At 39.9% G+C, this 17064-nt stretch overlaps 2 protein-coding genes across 4 annotated transcripts; both read right to left on the reverse strand.

Moving 5' to 3' along the window:
* Nucleotides 1-5710: 5710 nt before the first annotated feature.
* Nucleotides 5711-7401, reverse strand: rgs13a (regulator of G protein signaling 13a). Its single transcript, XM_006786868.3, has 5 exons — nucleotides 7260-7401; nucleotides 7101-7160; nucleotides 6937-6998; nucleotides 6674-6840; nucleotides 5711-6563 (listed from the first exon to the last, which is right to left on the reverse strand). Exons 1-5 carry the CDS (start codon nucleotides 7340-7342, stop codon nucleotides 6378-6380), a joined length of 558 nt encoding a protein of 185 aa, XP_006786931.1. The 5' UTR covers nucleotides 7343-7401; the 3' UTR covers nucleotides 5711-6377.
* Nucleotides 7402-13924: 6523 nt separating this feature from the next.
* rgs1 (regulator of G protein signaling 1) lies at nucleotides 13925-14975 on the reverse strand. Of its 3 annotated transcripts, XM_087831819.1 has the most exons (5): nucleotides 14965-14975; nucleotides 14747-14830; nucleotides 14580-14659; nucleotides 14327-14493; nucleotides 13925-14101 (listed from the first exon to the last, which is right to left on the reverse strand). In XM_087831819.1, exons 1-5 carry the CDS (start codon nucleotides 14973-14975, stop codon nucleotides 13925-13927), a joined length of 519 nt encoding a protein of 172 aa, XP_087687945.1. The 3 variants fall into 3 exon arrangements, with proteins under 3 accessions (XP_087687945.1, XP_087687946.1, XP_035762052.1); XM_087831820.1 differs by lacking the exon at nucleotides 14747-14830; XM_035906159.1 differs by lacking the exons at nucleotides 14747-14830; nucleotides 14965-14975 and adding an exon at nucleotides 14866-14898 and having other exon boundaries at nucleotides 14580-14664.
* Nucleotides 14976-17064: the final 2089 nt, after the last annotated feature.

Genomic DNA, 17064 nt, shown 5'->3' on the forward strand with positions numbered 1-17064 from the left:
GAAACACAGGGAAGAGACGAAGGAAACAGGAAGGGAAATAAGTAGATAAGGAAAACATACATGCAAAAGGACTAAATACGAAAGGAAGTGACATGAGGGAAAGAGGAACAGAAAGGGAGGAAAAACTAAACCAACAGGAAACCAAGAACAAGACTATGTTCACAGAATAGTACAAAAATAAGAAACACATTAAGACTAGGCAATGCAGGAATCTCATAATATTCAAATAACTAAATCAGTAAGTCCCAAAACGCAGCAAGATCAGAAAACAGACCCCGGAGTATGACAGGGATGTACTTAGTTATTCAGAGGACTGCACAGAATCCTGTGAAAACATGATTGTAGCATGTTTACATCATTTTAGCCATTGCAATCTATTTAACAGGCATTTCATTCGAATGCAGAAATATTAGTTTGCTGGTGGAGGAAACGTCAGAGCAGAGCAACACATTCATATGGACACAGTGAAAGTACACAATAGGTTTCATGAAAATACATTTACTAACGTAAACTACAACTTTGACTCTTAAAGAGAACATGAAATGCTAGACACACACAAAATAATATACACCACTGAGCCCTGCTCTCAAATACTGACATAGATGTAACACTGGATTTAAGTAATTGATGCTCAAAGTTCAAGTTTGAAAAACATGTTTAGCGCCATCTTCTGTCAGTACGGAACGTGATGTCATGCGGTTGGTCTGTTGCAGCTAATAGACTTACATTAGCTTATGTTAGCTAACTAGTGACAGAATCGCTGACTCAGAGGAAAATAACAACACTAAAACTAAAAATCAGTTTAAGGGTATCACATTTATGCTGCCCCTGGCTGCAACAATGAGTTTTATGTTAGGAAACCAAAGATATACCATCTACTTTCACGGTCTGTATCTTTAGCAGGAACTGGCTGTTTGCTGTTTGGGTAGCTGCACGCAAACAGGAAAATCTAGCTGTTAGCCGTAATGCTGTTTGTAAAGCACTTTATAAATGAGGATTGTGTGGAGGAGAGCCTGTCACAGACAGTCTTACATCTATGTCAGTTTTTGAGAGCAGGGCTCAATGGTGTATATTAGCTTTTATATGTGTAGCATTTCATGTCCCCTTTAACTAACTTAGCTATCTCTAACTAATTAGCTCCTCTTTTTTTCTTTAACTTTTTCTTCAAGTTCAACTAGCCGTCAGTATGATAAAATGTAGATGTAAAGGTTCCTTTAACAGAGAATAAAAAAAACAGCTTGCATTTGTTTATCAGGGAATGATTGTGTGAACAGTTAATACGCTGTAAATAAGAGACCTCAAAGACCAGACATACCAAACACAAACCGGTAGAGACAAGTTTAAAGTTGAACTTGTGACTGAAACTAGGACATGATGCACGTTATCTGCATGTGGTTTGCCTGACCAGAGTGTGCTTTTGTGACCAGGAAGTAGCTGACAGAGAGAAAGCAGCGAACTCAGTGTGCTTTCAACAATTTGTTTAAAAAAAAAAAGACATTTATTTTAATAAAAGAACTCAAAAGAAGAGAGATTAAATGATCTTACCTACTTACTGGTTGACATGAAAATCAAGAACAGGACCATATGACTAAATATGGATGTTTTGTGGGGCAGATGATTTTTTATTAAGGTCATTACTGGGGAAGTATGTAAACAGAGGCAGAGTAGTCAAAACAAAATAACCAGGTCTGCCCTCGCCTGCGTGTTGCACCGTTATCTACATAAAAGCAGTTAATTCACACGTATTTAGGACACAAATATGTACGTTGATTGCAGAATACACAAAACTGTGACTGCTTCACATATGAGTAAGACTCCATTAGTTACAGCCATCACAGTCCCTGAAAGCTTTTCTGCTGTGCAAGCCACTCACAGATAATTCTGCAAATTTCTTTAACACCTGTTGTAAAAAAGTTATATATAACCTTCTTATGGTCCAGATCTAAACATAGGGCCTTCATTTGAATGGCAAGGTCATGGTCAGCAGTGTTTAATTGTTATTGTTTTACATAATGCAGCAGTGGAAAGTATGGAAGATGAAAAGTTTTACAAGTTTTTATTTGCAATTCACATCAGCGCAGTGAGATAGGGGTGGGTTATTCGACTACTTCTCTCTTTGTTTTCTCTCGCAGTCCATTGACCTGCAGGTCAGAATAACCTGAGACATTTTGTGCCTCAATCTTGTTTTTGTATGAGTTGGCTGATGCGAACTAGGGCAGATTTAATAGATTTAAGCCTTCACCCTTAGAAGGCTTTAAAAAAGCCTATCACATCAACTGTCTGTGTCTACGTTTATATTCTTTAGATTTGCAATGTTTGTGGGGATGAGGAAATATATATATATATATATATATAAAGCCCAAGTAAAACACTAGTTTTATACTGCACAAATAGAGTATAACATTTTCCTTTGTGTTTAATCGTCACAGATAAATAGTGCAGTACCAAGGGGGCAGATGTGTCTTACAAACACAGTGACTAAATTGTATTTACTTATATATATATATATATATATATATATATATATATATATATATATATATATATGTATATATATGTGCTGTCAGCATTAATCTCGTTAATATGACGTTAACGCCATAACCGCATTAATGCGGCAAATCTCTGTTAGCAAGTTAGCGCGGATCACCCGGTGCGTGGGGCTGGACGGCACTAGCACGTTAACAAGCTAACCATGCGCGTTGCCATAACCATGCCATAACCATGCCATAACGCGTTGACGCTGTGCAGCCCCACACACGGGGCGATCGGCGCTAACTCGCTAACGGAGATTTGCCGCGTTAATGCGGTTATGGTGTTAACATCATTTTAACGAGATTAACGCTGACAGCACATAAAAACACCCAGCACGCCCCTGCGGGCGGTTTATCCTTCAAGCTCGGGTCCTCTACCAGAGGCCTGGGAGCTTGAGGGTCCTGCGCAGTATCTTAGCTGTTCCCAGGACTGCGCTCTTCTGGACAGAGATCTCCGATGTTATTCCCGGGATCTGCTGGAGCCACTCGCCTAGCTTGGGAGTCACCTCACCTAGTGCTCCGATTACCACGGGGACCACCGTTACCTTCACCCTCCACATCCTCTCGAGCTCTTCTCTGAGCCCTTGGTATTTCTCCAGCTTCTCGTGTTCCTTCTTGCTGATATTGCTGTCATTCGGAACCGCTACATCGATCACTACGGCCGTCTTCTTCTGTTTGTCTACTACCACTATGTCCGGTTGGTTAGCCACCACCATTTTGTCCGTCTGTATCTGGAAGTCCCACAGGATCTTAGCTTGGTCATTCTCCACCACCCTTGGGGGCATTTCCCATTTTGACCTCGGGACTTCCAGGTCATACTCGGCACAGATGTTCCTGTACACTATGCCGGCCACTTGGTTATGGCGTTCCATGTATGCCTTGCCTGCTAGCATCTTGCACCCTGCTGTTATGTGCTGGATTGTCTCTGGGGTATCTTTACACAGCCTGCACCTGGGGTCTTGCCTGGTGTGATAGACCCCAGCCTCTATGGATCTTGTACTCAGAGCTTGTTCTTGTGCTTCCATGATTAGACAGCATATATATATATATATATATATATATATATGTGTGTGTGAGTGTGTGTGTGCACAGTGTGGCCTGCTTTGGATTTAAATGAATAATGAGATGAACATATACTTCTGTGTTTTAGTCATGTTAGCAGCATGATCTTAAGGAGGCCAGTATCAACTCAGCTCACTGTCTTTTGAATTAGCTTTAATTAAAGTCTGTAAGCCACTTCAGGTGAGTTGATTGTTGTACCGTGAGGTTCACTGTCATCCTCCAAGCGCAGATTATTTTCAAGCATCACGTTTGGTAAAAGCAAATTTTTGTACCTGGCAGAATGTTTCCTCTGTGGAACGTGTTTACATGTCATTAAAATAGATGTAAAACAAAGCCTTCATTGTTGAACTGGTTGAGCAAGATCTGTCACGTGCTGAAGCATGATCGCTTCCATCTAATGACACATATGGTGGCTAAGAGTTTCGTTGGTGACTTTTAGTCTTAGTTGCTGAGTAGTATTCTTAATGGGTAGTAGATAGTCATCAATAACGCATTGGTGATTAGTATCTCAGGGTGATTAAAAAAGCACCCTAACTCACTTTTTCTGATAGTGGCTTATAATCATATGACTGACGTATCACCGGATTATCTTGTTGCCAACACACAGACCAGTGTAAAAAGGGAAATGACTAGCAGACAGCGGTCCATCCATGTCAGCCATGACTGACTAAAGATTAAAATAACAGAAGAATTTTTCAAAAAGTTCAAATCCTTTTGAAAGTTTATTTGACAAAAACACAACATGACTTTAGTGGTGCTTAACCTTTAGTTTGTTGTGTTTTACTCACCTGACAACCCAAAAGGTGTTTCAGGGTCATGACTGCTTACGTATATGCCTCTCGCTCCCTCTCTCTCTTTCTCTCTCTCTCTCTCTCATTGTGTGTCTGCGCAAATTCAAAAGTACACAAGTGAGATTAAAAGAGGATGTGGTGGAGCAGTTAGACCTAAACAGATCTTCCTAATTTCTGTAACCTTTAGCAGAGTGATACCTGATGTGTTCTCACAGATAAACTTCCTTTTTTTTTAAAAAAAGCCAAAATTTATTTAATTTTTTTTTAAAAAAAAAAGCCCCAACAAATCCAGTTTCAGTTTAAAACTTTCAGCTGCATTAACAGGAACATACAACGGCAACATCTGGTACACTAATGAATGAGACACTGGGTGGCGAAAGGCTGAGCGACTTGCAGGATGGTGGGACGATAACCCGTTTAAGAACATGAAAGGCCGATGACACATGAAAGGCTGATGTAAGAACAGACCGTGTGTAGGTGGAAGAATGTTGTAACAACCTGTCTGCTCACGTAGCACTCGAAATCGCTGAAACCTCACTGATGCGTGATGCATATCATGATTTTGAACTATAGTAGTAACTTTGGCAGTCTCAAAGACACCAAAGATCCTCGGCTGCACAAAAAAACGTGCAAGGCTTCTATTGGTTTAATGGCATGGCCGTCTTCAGTCAGTGTAAACACTCCATAGTGCAGCTGCAACAGGCTGATACAATATAGAATGCTTTTTATATGGATAGTTTAAAATGAATAGAAGTTCTTTGTGACTGTATCCCCTCTTCACTGTGGAAAAATGTATATTAAGAAGTTTAAAGGGATTTTTTAAAACCCTGCAGGCTCAGCAAAACATGATTACTAAACTTGCTACTTTAAAATAATTGTCAAAAAAGCAAAACAAAGGAAACAAACAAAACGATTAGGCTCTCGAGGTCCTCCTAATTTTCAGTGTGTTTGCGTTGAGCTAAACTAAGCTAACGTAGTTATATGAGGCCAGCTGCTTCCTGTTTACATCCTGTGCAAAGGATTTTTTCTTAAAAACAGTTAAAAAGAATTACTTCTATAACATGGAAAAAAAAAATGAGGCCACAGTTTCAAGATTAGGTGTCCTGGTATGTTGTGCTGTTCTACATATCATAAACCCACTGGGTAGTAAATACTATAACTGTGAGACAGTTTATGAATGACTGAGAAAAAGAAATGAATGAACTGCTGACTAAGTCACTTCCTGTATTCTTAAAAAGGTGTTTAACTAAAGCTTAAGCGGCTCTTCTTTGCGTCTCAAAAAAAACCATGTAGTCACAATGTACATTTAAAACAGTTTGTTTTTATTATTTGTCACAAACCCATTTATTATTCACATTCGCAAACTGGAATACATTTTTTAACATATAGCTTATAATAGATTACTATCATTACAATGTATCGGCTTACTGTGTCAGCACTGATGTCACTATGTAAAAAATGTTAAATTCACAAGGCTGTGCATAATATCCACATCTAGATACATCTACTTTTTTATTGCTTTAGTGAAATAACAATAAACTTCAGATGATGTGCATGTGCAGATATCGGATTGTGCAGTTTCATTTTGTGTGGATGGCGTTGACCACACATGCTTCCTGGTGCCTCACTCAGAAAGTCCCCAGCATTCTCTTTAGAGAACTGTGGTGTTTTGGGAAAGCAGTCGTGACCTGTACACAGCATTTCCAAGCACACTGTCTGCTTCTTAGCAAACTCTTCTCACAGATTTTCACTAAAGTGCCGGCTAAGTCTTTTTAACAAGTTCAGACGAGGTCTTAGCCACTCCCAATTTATTTTCCAAGTCTTTAGAAAATTATGAATGTAATGGAAATGAACTGGGTTTAGTTTTGGTGTCCATCACCACCAGTCTCAGGACAAACAAGCAGACGTCACGGCTCCTCTCAGGTAGTCCAGTACTGGGCGTAGCGCCAAAGTCCAGCTTTTACACACACAAAGTCTCAGGCGTCACTTCTTTTTACATGTTCACCGATTGTGATGTGGAGTCCATTAAAGTCCTGTAAATGTCAGACTTGAGGAAACGTGGATAAGAGTCCCTCTCCATTAACCCGTAGACGATCTTTTGAGCGTCATCAAAACACACTGTAGAAGGCGCCTCTATGTTCTGCTGGATTCTTTCCCTCGTCTTTTGATCAATGTTGATCTGGAAGCAGAGGAAACATAATGAGGACCAATAAAGGAAAACTAAAGCAACCAGCGCTCCTTGTTCTGTAAAGTGCCATAAATCTGTCTGGATTATCAAGAGCTACATACCTCTCTGGGAGATTCAGCTTGAATGTAGCGTTTGAAGATCTTTTTCGCCCTGGATGACATCCTGAAGGAATTTCTTATCTTCTTAAACTCCTCACAAACCACCCAAAACTCAATGTTTTCATCACTGAACTCCGACTTCAGGAATGCCTGGAATATCTTCATTCCATCTAAAGATGGTAAAAAAAAAAGATCTGCAGTTAGTCATTGTTTTCAGCATTTAGTGACTAAGACATGAGTCTGAGACAGTGTATTGATTAACTTACATTTGGATGAAAGAAGCCTCTCAAGTGATTGTGACCACTGAGACATATCTTCAAAACAAAGCCTGTAAACGAGGAGAATAAAGTTAGCACAGTTATCCATACATGAAGCATAATATATGAGCAGGGTTTGCTTTTCGCTTGTAGTTGAGTTTTTTCTCACTTACCCCTCAGTTTTTGTGGCTTGGGATGATTTACGCTGCAGCCGATACTTCAGGTTTCCCCCTCTGGTTAATCAAACAGAAACGAACAAAAGTTATTTTACTTATATTCAAACAAAAACAAGACAAGATGTGATGATATTGATTGGCCAGAATAAATTTTACCTGTATTTCTCTGTCTTCTTGTTGTCAGTGTCCATGTTGATTTGCTGAAGCTCCTTTGTTGGAGATGTGACTAAACCTGGCATGGCAACAGTTCTTTGTACATGTATGACTAAATGTTGGGCTCTTAGAGAGTTATGAGATCTCTAACTGCGTCTGTTTGACGAGCCCGCGCAGCGTTGCCTTATATATCCGCAGAGACGAACGTCACATCATCATTCTGCAGCAACCACACGACAAAGAGGAAGTTGGGGAATGACGCAAACGAGCAAACGGACAGACAGCAAATAGCTACAGGTTTCTGTTCGTACTGTACTCAAACGTGCATCATTACTTGTTTGGTTTAAAGTCAGTGGATGCAAATAGGCCAGTGGAAATTTTTGCAGCAGATAAGCAAATGCTTTAATCTCTATTCCACTTTGCCTCGAGAGCCAGTACCACTGTTCTAACTTTTGGAAACATAGTGAACTAGATGCTGAGGCTATTTCGGCTCTCACAGTCAAATTTAAACATAGCATGTTCTTGCTCCTTAGCCTTGTTGGGTATTTGCATTATATGGGCCAAAAAATCCACTGAGATAACGAAAGACTGCATCTTTGCATTAGCTAAAGCAGCGGTGTCCAGTTAAATGCAGAAATTCCTCTGCTCTCTTGAAATATATATTGTATTTTTTAAAGAAGAAACACGTTCCTGCATTTGAAAATGATAACCTCTGAGTTCACTACAGTCAGAGAGTCTGGCGCTACAATTGTGCGTACACCACCGTGAGCTCTAGCCTCTAATACAGGAATGTCAAACATGGACAAAGTGTGAAACTCAGCCCATTGGCTTTGCAAGTATAAAAATGATCTTGTAACATGGTTACGAAAATGCATGGAAAGAATAAAAAGATATGTCTAGATCTTGACAAACTGTTTCAATCATAAAAAGTAAAAGAATAGTTTTACAACACATGTGAAGGTTTGTGCTTTTCTTATGTATGGTTAATAAGTCTCTGTAGATTCTCAGTCATCCAGGACATGGAAGTTCTAAGTGGGGGCTGTCCCTTTTCACACCTTGCCTCATCACATGAGGCAAGGTGTGAAAAAGGTTGGATGTAAGCCTCAACACTGAAGTTTACGGGAAGCCAACACAGTAGCTACTCTTTGACTGCCACCACCCTCTGGAATACAAACTTGGGGTTATCAGGACCCTGCAACACTGGGCAGAAAACATTATCTCTGAGCCCGAAGGAAACAAAAAGAAACATACACCTAAAAAACTCTTACAACATGTCATAATTCCAACTGGGCCTTCATCAAATCAGTAATGATCCACAGTAAAGGTCAGACAACAAACTAGCAAGAAACAGAGTGACAAGCAGAACAACATTGTCATCCCTTATGCATCAGGTTCGTCAGAGAAACTCAGGTGAGTTTTCTCTAAGCACGACATCTCAGTGCACTTCGGACCCAGCCACACACTCAGACAAAAAGTGGTTTAGCCCAAGGACAAAACTTCCAAACACAAGCTAAGTAATCCAGTGTACGCTGTGCAGTGCGTCAAGGAGTGCTCGGACCTCTACACTGGAGAAACCAAGCGGTCAGCCACTTCAACAGTACAAGACTCAGTTGAACATCTGCAACCAACAGACAAAGGTCACTCTTTTAAGGACGCCAACGTTCACATTTTGGACAGAGAAAGACAAGTAAAAGAGGCCATCTACGTCCACTGTGAACAACCATCATTGAACAGAAGGAGTGGATTATGTCACCAACTGTCTGCCACCTACAGTGCAGTCATGAGATCGCTTCCCAGGTGTCTCAACCCCAAGTCACATCTTGCATCAGGTGACCTCAACAGGTCACATGATAGAGTAGCGCGAGATCTCACAGTGGTTACACCTGAAACCTCCAGTGGTATCACCCACGCCTTTGTTCAAACCTTGGCTCATGTGATTAATAGTGAGTACCTCTTAGGGACAGTCGCCACTAGGTATTAAATACCTGTGACCCTCTACCTTTTGTTTTACAACTGAAGAAGCCTTTTGGATGAGAGCTGAAATGTCTTCACAAAAGCTTAAAGAAGTCAAGTTGCTCTCTTTTTCAAGCTCCTTAAACTACAGGTAATAAGATATCTCTCGCTAGTCATAGTCTGAAAGGTATATGCATGGCTTATTTCATGTGAACTTTCCTTGTACTGCATCACATGAAAAGAAAGTTAGGTTATTGTGCAGCTCTTTTACTGATCTGCCCACTTAATATCAAATTAGGGTACATCTAAACCAGGAACTAAAGTGACTTTGACACCACGGCTCTGGTTGCTAAATGTTAAATAAACATAAACTGACCTGACGCAATATCATAGTTCTGCTTTGGCTATTTGTAAATTTGTCAAAGCTTAACTGAAGACCTTCGTTCTTTAGTAGCATTTGCTACTTGCTTCTAAATTCAGATAAAACTGAAGTTATTATACTCGCACTATACTTGCACAGAGGGGCTCGCTTGATTGATGGGGTTTCTCTCTATTATTGTGGGGTCTCTATATTACAATAGAAAGCACCTTAAAGCAAGTTTTATTAAACTGAACTAAACTGAACTGAATTTGCCTTTGTGGGAGTGACTTAGTAAAAGTTTATCCCCCCCCTTTGGTGTTTGCAGCTGATTGTGCAATCAAACCAGCTATGTTATATGGTTTCATAAATCTCCCACATGACACCTAACCTTTCTAGAAATGAGTATTTTAACGCCCATATGGTGAACAAATTCAAGGTTCAATGTCAGATGATACAAGAACAGCTGACATGCTGACACACCTCTTTTGTATCTACTTTAACTGCGGCTCAAACACTGCCTCATAAATTATGCACCACTTTGTGGTAAATTTCTCTTGTGTCTTTTGGCAGACTTTTATAATACGGGTTTTGTTTCTGTTTACAATCTCTTGCCGGTGGAGGCAGAGAGGAAACATGGGGGAAAGAGAGGGGGGCGACAAAGGTCACATGTCGGAACCAAACCAGGGACAGTGTGGGTTATGTGGTGTGATTCTTAGACCACTAAGCCCCCTCAGTGTTTCCATTTTAGACACAATTGAAGCTCAAAGGCACAGAAAGTATAACACAATCACTGTTTTAGAAACGTAAAGCTCGGGAAACATTTTGATCTAAAACCTGACATCGGTCAACATCATGGAGGAAAAACTACTAACGTCCTCGATCAGCATCCTTAATCCTTCCTCAGGCCTGTGAGCTGTGACAGTTTGGCTTTCCCCTGTCCTCCAACAAAACCTCTTAAGAGACAACAAGTCGTGAAACTGTTTCACTCTTCACTTCCTGCTTCTTTGTTGACAGGAACCTTTCATCTGTTCTCTGGAGGTCTAGAGTGTTTTTAAAATTCCAGTAACCCCTTTGTATTCATAAATTTATATACATTTCAGTTTTAGTTCCTCTCTTTTTGTGCCCCAGTTTAATCCCAGTGATGTAAGCAACGGATAACACAGATAAGCACTTCATGTGGGAGATGTAGGTCAACTTCTTCTTCTTCTTTTTCCCCCCCCTTTTTTAATGACTGTTAACTTTACAATGAAATACTAGTCAGCTAGGTTACACCTTTATGAGACGTTAATAACATTTTATGAACTGCTTTAATAGTTGTTTCCTGTTTTTCTTTCTTTTTCTTTGGACAATTCATGTATGTTTTAATTTCTGGAGCCACTCGGTGTGTCAAATATTAAATAGTAGTATTTTCTATTATTAGCTTATTATTATCATTAAACAGATGAGATTTTATTAAGAAATGGACAAAAAAATGTATGAATGAATATTGTCCACTTATGCTCCAGTTATGCCTCATCATATTGCATCATAGTTCTTGTATTGTATAACTAAATCCTCAACAAGGAGAAGGCCAAACAGCTGCTAACCCTGCATCTCTGAGAAGAGTTGAGGTTTCCTTACAGCTGTCATTCACTAATTGACTCTAAAATCATTTTTACTTGGAAACCAGTTATTAAGGGTTCTAGCTGCTCTAAAAAATGGGTCAGCGTTGCTCTCTGTCTTCCTTTTGTAGCTATCTTGTAAAATGACTCAGCAGATATAAGTGTGCTTCACAGATGAACACTGTTAGTGTTAGTTTCTTGGTGCGCCCCTTTGCTGTTTCACTTGTTTAAAAGCCACATTTAAGGGCAAAGACAAAGTGACAGTCATCAGGACCCATCGTGTTTGAACGAGTGCCACTTTCAGCATCCTAGCATGACTGCAATGCTAATGCTATTCAGTATGCTACAAATATGGCTCTTGTCTGTTCCCACAGCAGTCTGTCTAGCAGTATTGAAAAACATGCTGTGCCATTGGGGCACTTTAAGTTCATTTATTTGCTCATATGACTAATGATAGTGCCAAAGGAAAAAAAAGGTTAGCTTTACAGGCTAATTTTAATCTGTTGTTGTTAGTGTGTTCTTAAGACAGAAAGCTAACATGAGAAGAAAGATAGAGTTGAATTTATTGTCTGGAAATCATCAACAAGCATCAACAAATGAATAAAATAAAAAATCACCCAGCAGTTGCTGAAGTATTTTAGTTTAGTACTGATGTAGCAGCCTGTCTTATAGCAAAAAGCCTCTCTCAGCTGCTTTACTGTACCTGGTAGTCTGCTATTGGAGATTTTTAACGATAACTTGTCATTTGTTTTCATCATCTGCTTTTGATTTCAGCGTCATACTACTCTTTCACCTCACTCACTTGTAATGTTTTGCTGTAAAGTTTCAGTAAATCTACGCTCTCAGCTAAAAGAATGAATCCTAATGTCTTTATGGCTGCAATAGATGTTCGCACGATTTCACAAGATTCCCTCTGTTGTGAAATCAACTGAAAGCCGCTGGCTGCTGAAGAGTTAACAAATGTTAAGAACATGTTAGGAATGCATGAAGGGGAAAAGAGCAACTAACAACAGTCATGTCTGTGAAAAAAAAAGGAGCTGTACATAACCTCATTCATGTGTAGCGGTAAATGTAATCAGTTTCTCCTGAGGTATACAGTGCTTTGTCTGTACTTTTCTTGTGAGTGACAGGAAACACTTTCTGTCAAAATGCAGATGTGCCTGTGGTGACATTACTGTTATTGTTATCTCATTTTCTTTACCGGTCGCAACACCCATCCGTGAATTTCCTCCAAATGTTGTAACTGTGAGAACCCAAACCTTCTTCAGAACCTTTCGTTTTTGTCTTTATCACTTCCTGCGTTCGGTATCCTGCAGTTTTTGCTCGACTACACATTTCTTCATGAATGCGTGTGTAGAGCAAACACCCTGTTTTTCAAACCCAGTGAACTTAGTCTTCCTCCCACAAAGAGGTGAGAGCCACCAGCGCTGTCTCAAAGAAGAGGAAGTTGCGGCAATATGTCTGCACAAAACAGAACGCCGTCTTTCAAACATCTGAAACAGCTATTAAAATAAATCCCCCCGCCAGCCCTCACACTCAGTACCACCAACAGAAACTGAAAAAAAAAATGTCCATCCACCACTGAGTAGTCACACGGAGAAACCATGCTGCGCCCACATCCACTTTCCAAACAAAAAAAGGGACATCAGTGAAAAAGTGGTATTTTGTACTTGACATTCATTATGTTGATTCATATTACCTTCATATGAACATTTTCTCTTTTTTGTCTTGTTTTTGTGGACCTGAACATTATGTCTAAATACAAAGTAATAGAGAGCCTGTTTTTAGTGTGCTCTTTCCATTTGCATTATTTTTGCATAGACTATTATATGAGCTAGTAAAGTTCACCCTGTCCCTGCCAGAAATAAACAAGCACAGAGGAGAACTGTGTCATACTTTCTAAAAACTGTACTGCCTCACAACATTTTGAAGGGATATAAAATACTTTTTAGGGATAACATTAAACTAACTTAGTTGTGACTGAAAGTGCACACCCACAAGCCCGCGTCTGATGAGGCAAATGTAGATTCAAACTCCTGATTCATGCAGTTCCTCTTCACGTAAACGTTCTGACTTCTTAAAACTGCCGAGCAGATGACACAGAAACTTTAGTGGAAGTCTCAAGTATTTCATTGTCCCCAGGCTGTGCTTCTTGTTTAATGAACGACGTAAAGAACTCTGTTGCCATCTGCTGTTTGTGTGACAAATGACCACATTACAGTAACCCAGGTGATTTGCATTGCATACAAAAAGACCACACCCAGATGTCACTTGGCTGAATAGGTTTTGTTTTTTGATATTTCAAGAAGTGCATGCAAAGCAGACAAGAAAACGTTCCATAGAACACAAAACTGAGGCAGAAATGTAACAATATTTATTCGCATAAGAAAGTGGAAGTTCTCAGAGCGTAAGACAGTTTATATTTGCACGAAGTGTTATATAAAGTGTTGATAATACTTTACAATAAAGGAATTATCTTCATTATTAACTGTATGTGGGACGGGAGAAAACAAAAGAAAAGACTTTTTTTTTTACTTAATTAAGGGATAAAGTATAATACAAGCTGTAAATTCAACTTAAGCTACTAAATCACACAGACTGAGAAAAAAAAAACTACCTCCACTAGACTAAGGATCTGGATTGTATAGGATAAACCTGTTATCCACACTGAAATCAAAGAGTGCTACAGCAGATCAGAATTGAGCCGAAGACATCATGAGCCTCGGCCTGAGAGGCCGTCATTTTTAATACAGTCACCTTGAATCGTTTCTCCTCAGGAGTCCCTGATAGATGTCAGATTTTAGGAACCGCGGGTAGCAATCCCTGGCCAACAGACTGTAAATGTGCTTCTGAGCTGTATCAAACGAAGCCAGGGTCGGCTTGGAGATGTTATTTGTAATGTTTTCTCTTGTACCGCAGTCTATGTTGATCTGGAATCAAGCAATGTCATACAAAAACTACATTACAGCTGTTCCTTCCATCATCACCTGCTGTCTGTCTGCACAGAAATCTGCTTACATTTCTGCAATTTTACCGCCATGAAATGCACAGTTTTATTGCAGATGCTATGTGACTATAGATCTACTAACTGCTAAAAAATTAATATGAAAATTTAATTCCAGCAAAATCCTGTTTTATATGCTCAAATTATTTACCTGTCTTGGTGATTCTGTTTGGACAAACTCAGAGTAGATCCGGTTGGCGGAGGAGATCATCTCTGGGACTGTCTTAATCTTTTTGTACTCCTCGCAGGCGAGCCAAAACAGTATATTCTCCTCGCTGTACTCTGACTTCAGGAACTCCCGGAAAGCTATCTGCCCGGCTAGAAGTCACAGACCAGAGTAAGCGAGTGGGAACCATGCACATGCAAGCAAATATATATCATACAGAATCAGAAGAGACTCTCACCTTTACAGCTGAGGACTTTGTCCACAGACTCACTCCAAGTCTCAACATCCCCAAGTGGATCCGTGGGAAAGCAACACAATCTACCCTTGAAAAGAGCATTAAGATCTATCACTAGCCCAAATGTCTGTGACCCCCCCACATTACAACACCCCACCTGCAAACCGTACCTGCAAAGCGTCTTTTTAAGACATCTCAAAGATTTGTTAAATGCATCAAGCACCTGAGAGCAACCTCCTATCAATACAAGACCCCTTCAGAAATAGACACAGTCCAAAGTTAGACTTACAGTGAATGGAAAGCCTTTTGGCATTTTCCACATGGCTGCTGTAAGTTGTTTCCTGCTGAAAATGGTAAAGGCCCAATAATCAAATATGCAGTAACTCACTTTATCGCCATCTCCTCGTCCTCTACAAAGGGAGACAGAGATAAGATCCTGCCAGACTGAAGATGGGGTTGTGATTGTTTGGAAATGAGAGAGTCAAGTGAGTGAACAAATCTAAATGACCCACGCCCAGCACGAGTGGAATATATGGAAATCTGTATGCAAAGTGTTATTGTTGGGAGAGACAGGGCATCCGTCCATGTCTGCGGTACCTTGAGGAAGGGAGAGCTTGACTGTGATTTCAATTCTACTAACTGTTGACCAACATTAACCTAGACATGGGAGATACTTGCATCACACCAAGGCTGAATAAATAAATAATTCCAGCACATGAATTTCTTACAGTCATTTATTTGCTGCTTAGTAAGAACTGCAATCAAGTTGTTTTTCTTTTCTTTTCTTTAAAAAAAACAAAACAAAACAAAAATGAGCCTGATTAAGAATATAGGATACAGGTCCTGCTGTGGCAGAGCACAACATGCGAGATCTAGAATATGATTTAACTAAACTAATGATTGGTGATCAGGAAGCTCCGGAAGATCCTGGCCATATGCAAATAGCCATAAACAAATTTGCTGTTAAGGAGAAGCCTCGTCATTCTCCCATTTGCATATTAGCAGTGTTATGTGACAATAGCACAAGTCAGCTCTGATTTATTAGTATGCCTTCAAGTGTTGTGATAGAAATGTTTTATGTTCTTAGATTAGTCTACCGCAAGAGCCAATCTGTGCTGACAGAAAATTAAAGTCTCAATCTAAATGCTAATGCTAGCCTGGAATGCCAACAGTGGGAACGCTAACATGCTGGTGTTGGGCGGATGCTGTGTAACCATTACTATATTGTGTTGTGCAAAAGTCTTGAGCTACCCCTCATTTCTTCATATTATGCTTCCAAGAAGCCAGAGTCCCGCGTGATTTTCCCAACGCAGTCCCGAGAAATATGTTTCCAGGCTTTATGACGGGCCTTTTAAATTTTTCTTTGGACATTTCAATCCACTCCTTTTACCTGATCATTTTCAGAGGATTTTTTTTTACAGTACATAACACTGACTTATGAATCATTCAACCATGAAAGAGGTACTTAACATATTACATGACATATAACATATATTACACTTATCATATTTAGCAAAGAGCCAAAATACACAGTTTGTTTTCATTACTTTCTGTGAAAAAATGCCAAAGATAACACAGTTTACAGCAATAAAATAGTATTTTTGCAATAAAAAATGATTCCCAATGAGCTATTAACCAAAAAGTGGCCTATCTGAGCATGGTGTGCAGTGTTTACTTAAAAATTTGAGGAAAATGGACAAGTAGAGGACAAAAGAAGAGGTGGCAGATGAAAAGTATCTGAGAGCGGAGTCCTTAAGAAATTGGAAAACAATCCAATAAAGACCTGACAAAGGACCCAAAAGAGTCATCTGGCCTTTCAGTTGATTCATTTACTGAAAGAAGCCATTTTTAACAATTACACAAGACCTGCACTGAAAATTTAGTGGTGAATCCAAAACTGAAAATTTTGGTTAAACTGTCATCATTGGTGACAGAGGAGGTCACGAGAGAGGTACAATGGTGGTAAATGGCCTGTATTTGTATAGCCCTTTACTAGTCCCTAAGGACCCCAAAGCGCTTTACACATCCAGTCGTCCACACATTCACACACAGGTGACAGCAAGCTACATTGTAGCCACAGCCACCCTGGGGCGCACTGACAGAGGCGAGGCTGCTGGACATTGGCGCCACCGGGCCCTCTGACCACCACCAGTAGGTAACGGGTGAAGTGTCTTGCCCAAGGACACAATGACCGAGACTGTCCGAGCCGGGGCTCGAACTGGCAACCTTCCGATTACAAGGCAAACTCCCAACTCTTGGGGATGTCTACAGCCATCTGTAAAATGTGGCAGAGGTTGTCTCATGGTTTAGGGCTGCATTTTAGCCAGGAGTGCTGGAGATCTTGTCAAAATTGAAATTATTAACACAAAAATACCATCTGGAAAGCAACTGATTGACAAAAGCTTCATTTGCCAGCATGACAATGACACGACAAACACAGTATATAGCAAAAGCATAACAGGATAGAAAAACATACAGTGGAACACTA

This window comes from Neolamprologus brichardi, chromosome 18 (assembly GCF_056152115.1).
Source record: "Neolamprologus brichardi isolate AB-2024 chromosome 18, ASM5615211v1, whole genome shotgun sequence".
Taxonomy (NCBI): Eukaryota; Metazoa; Chordata; class Actinopteri; order Cichliformes; family Cichlidae; genus Neolamprologus; species Neolamprologus brichardi.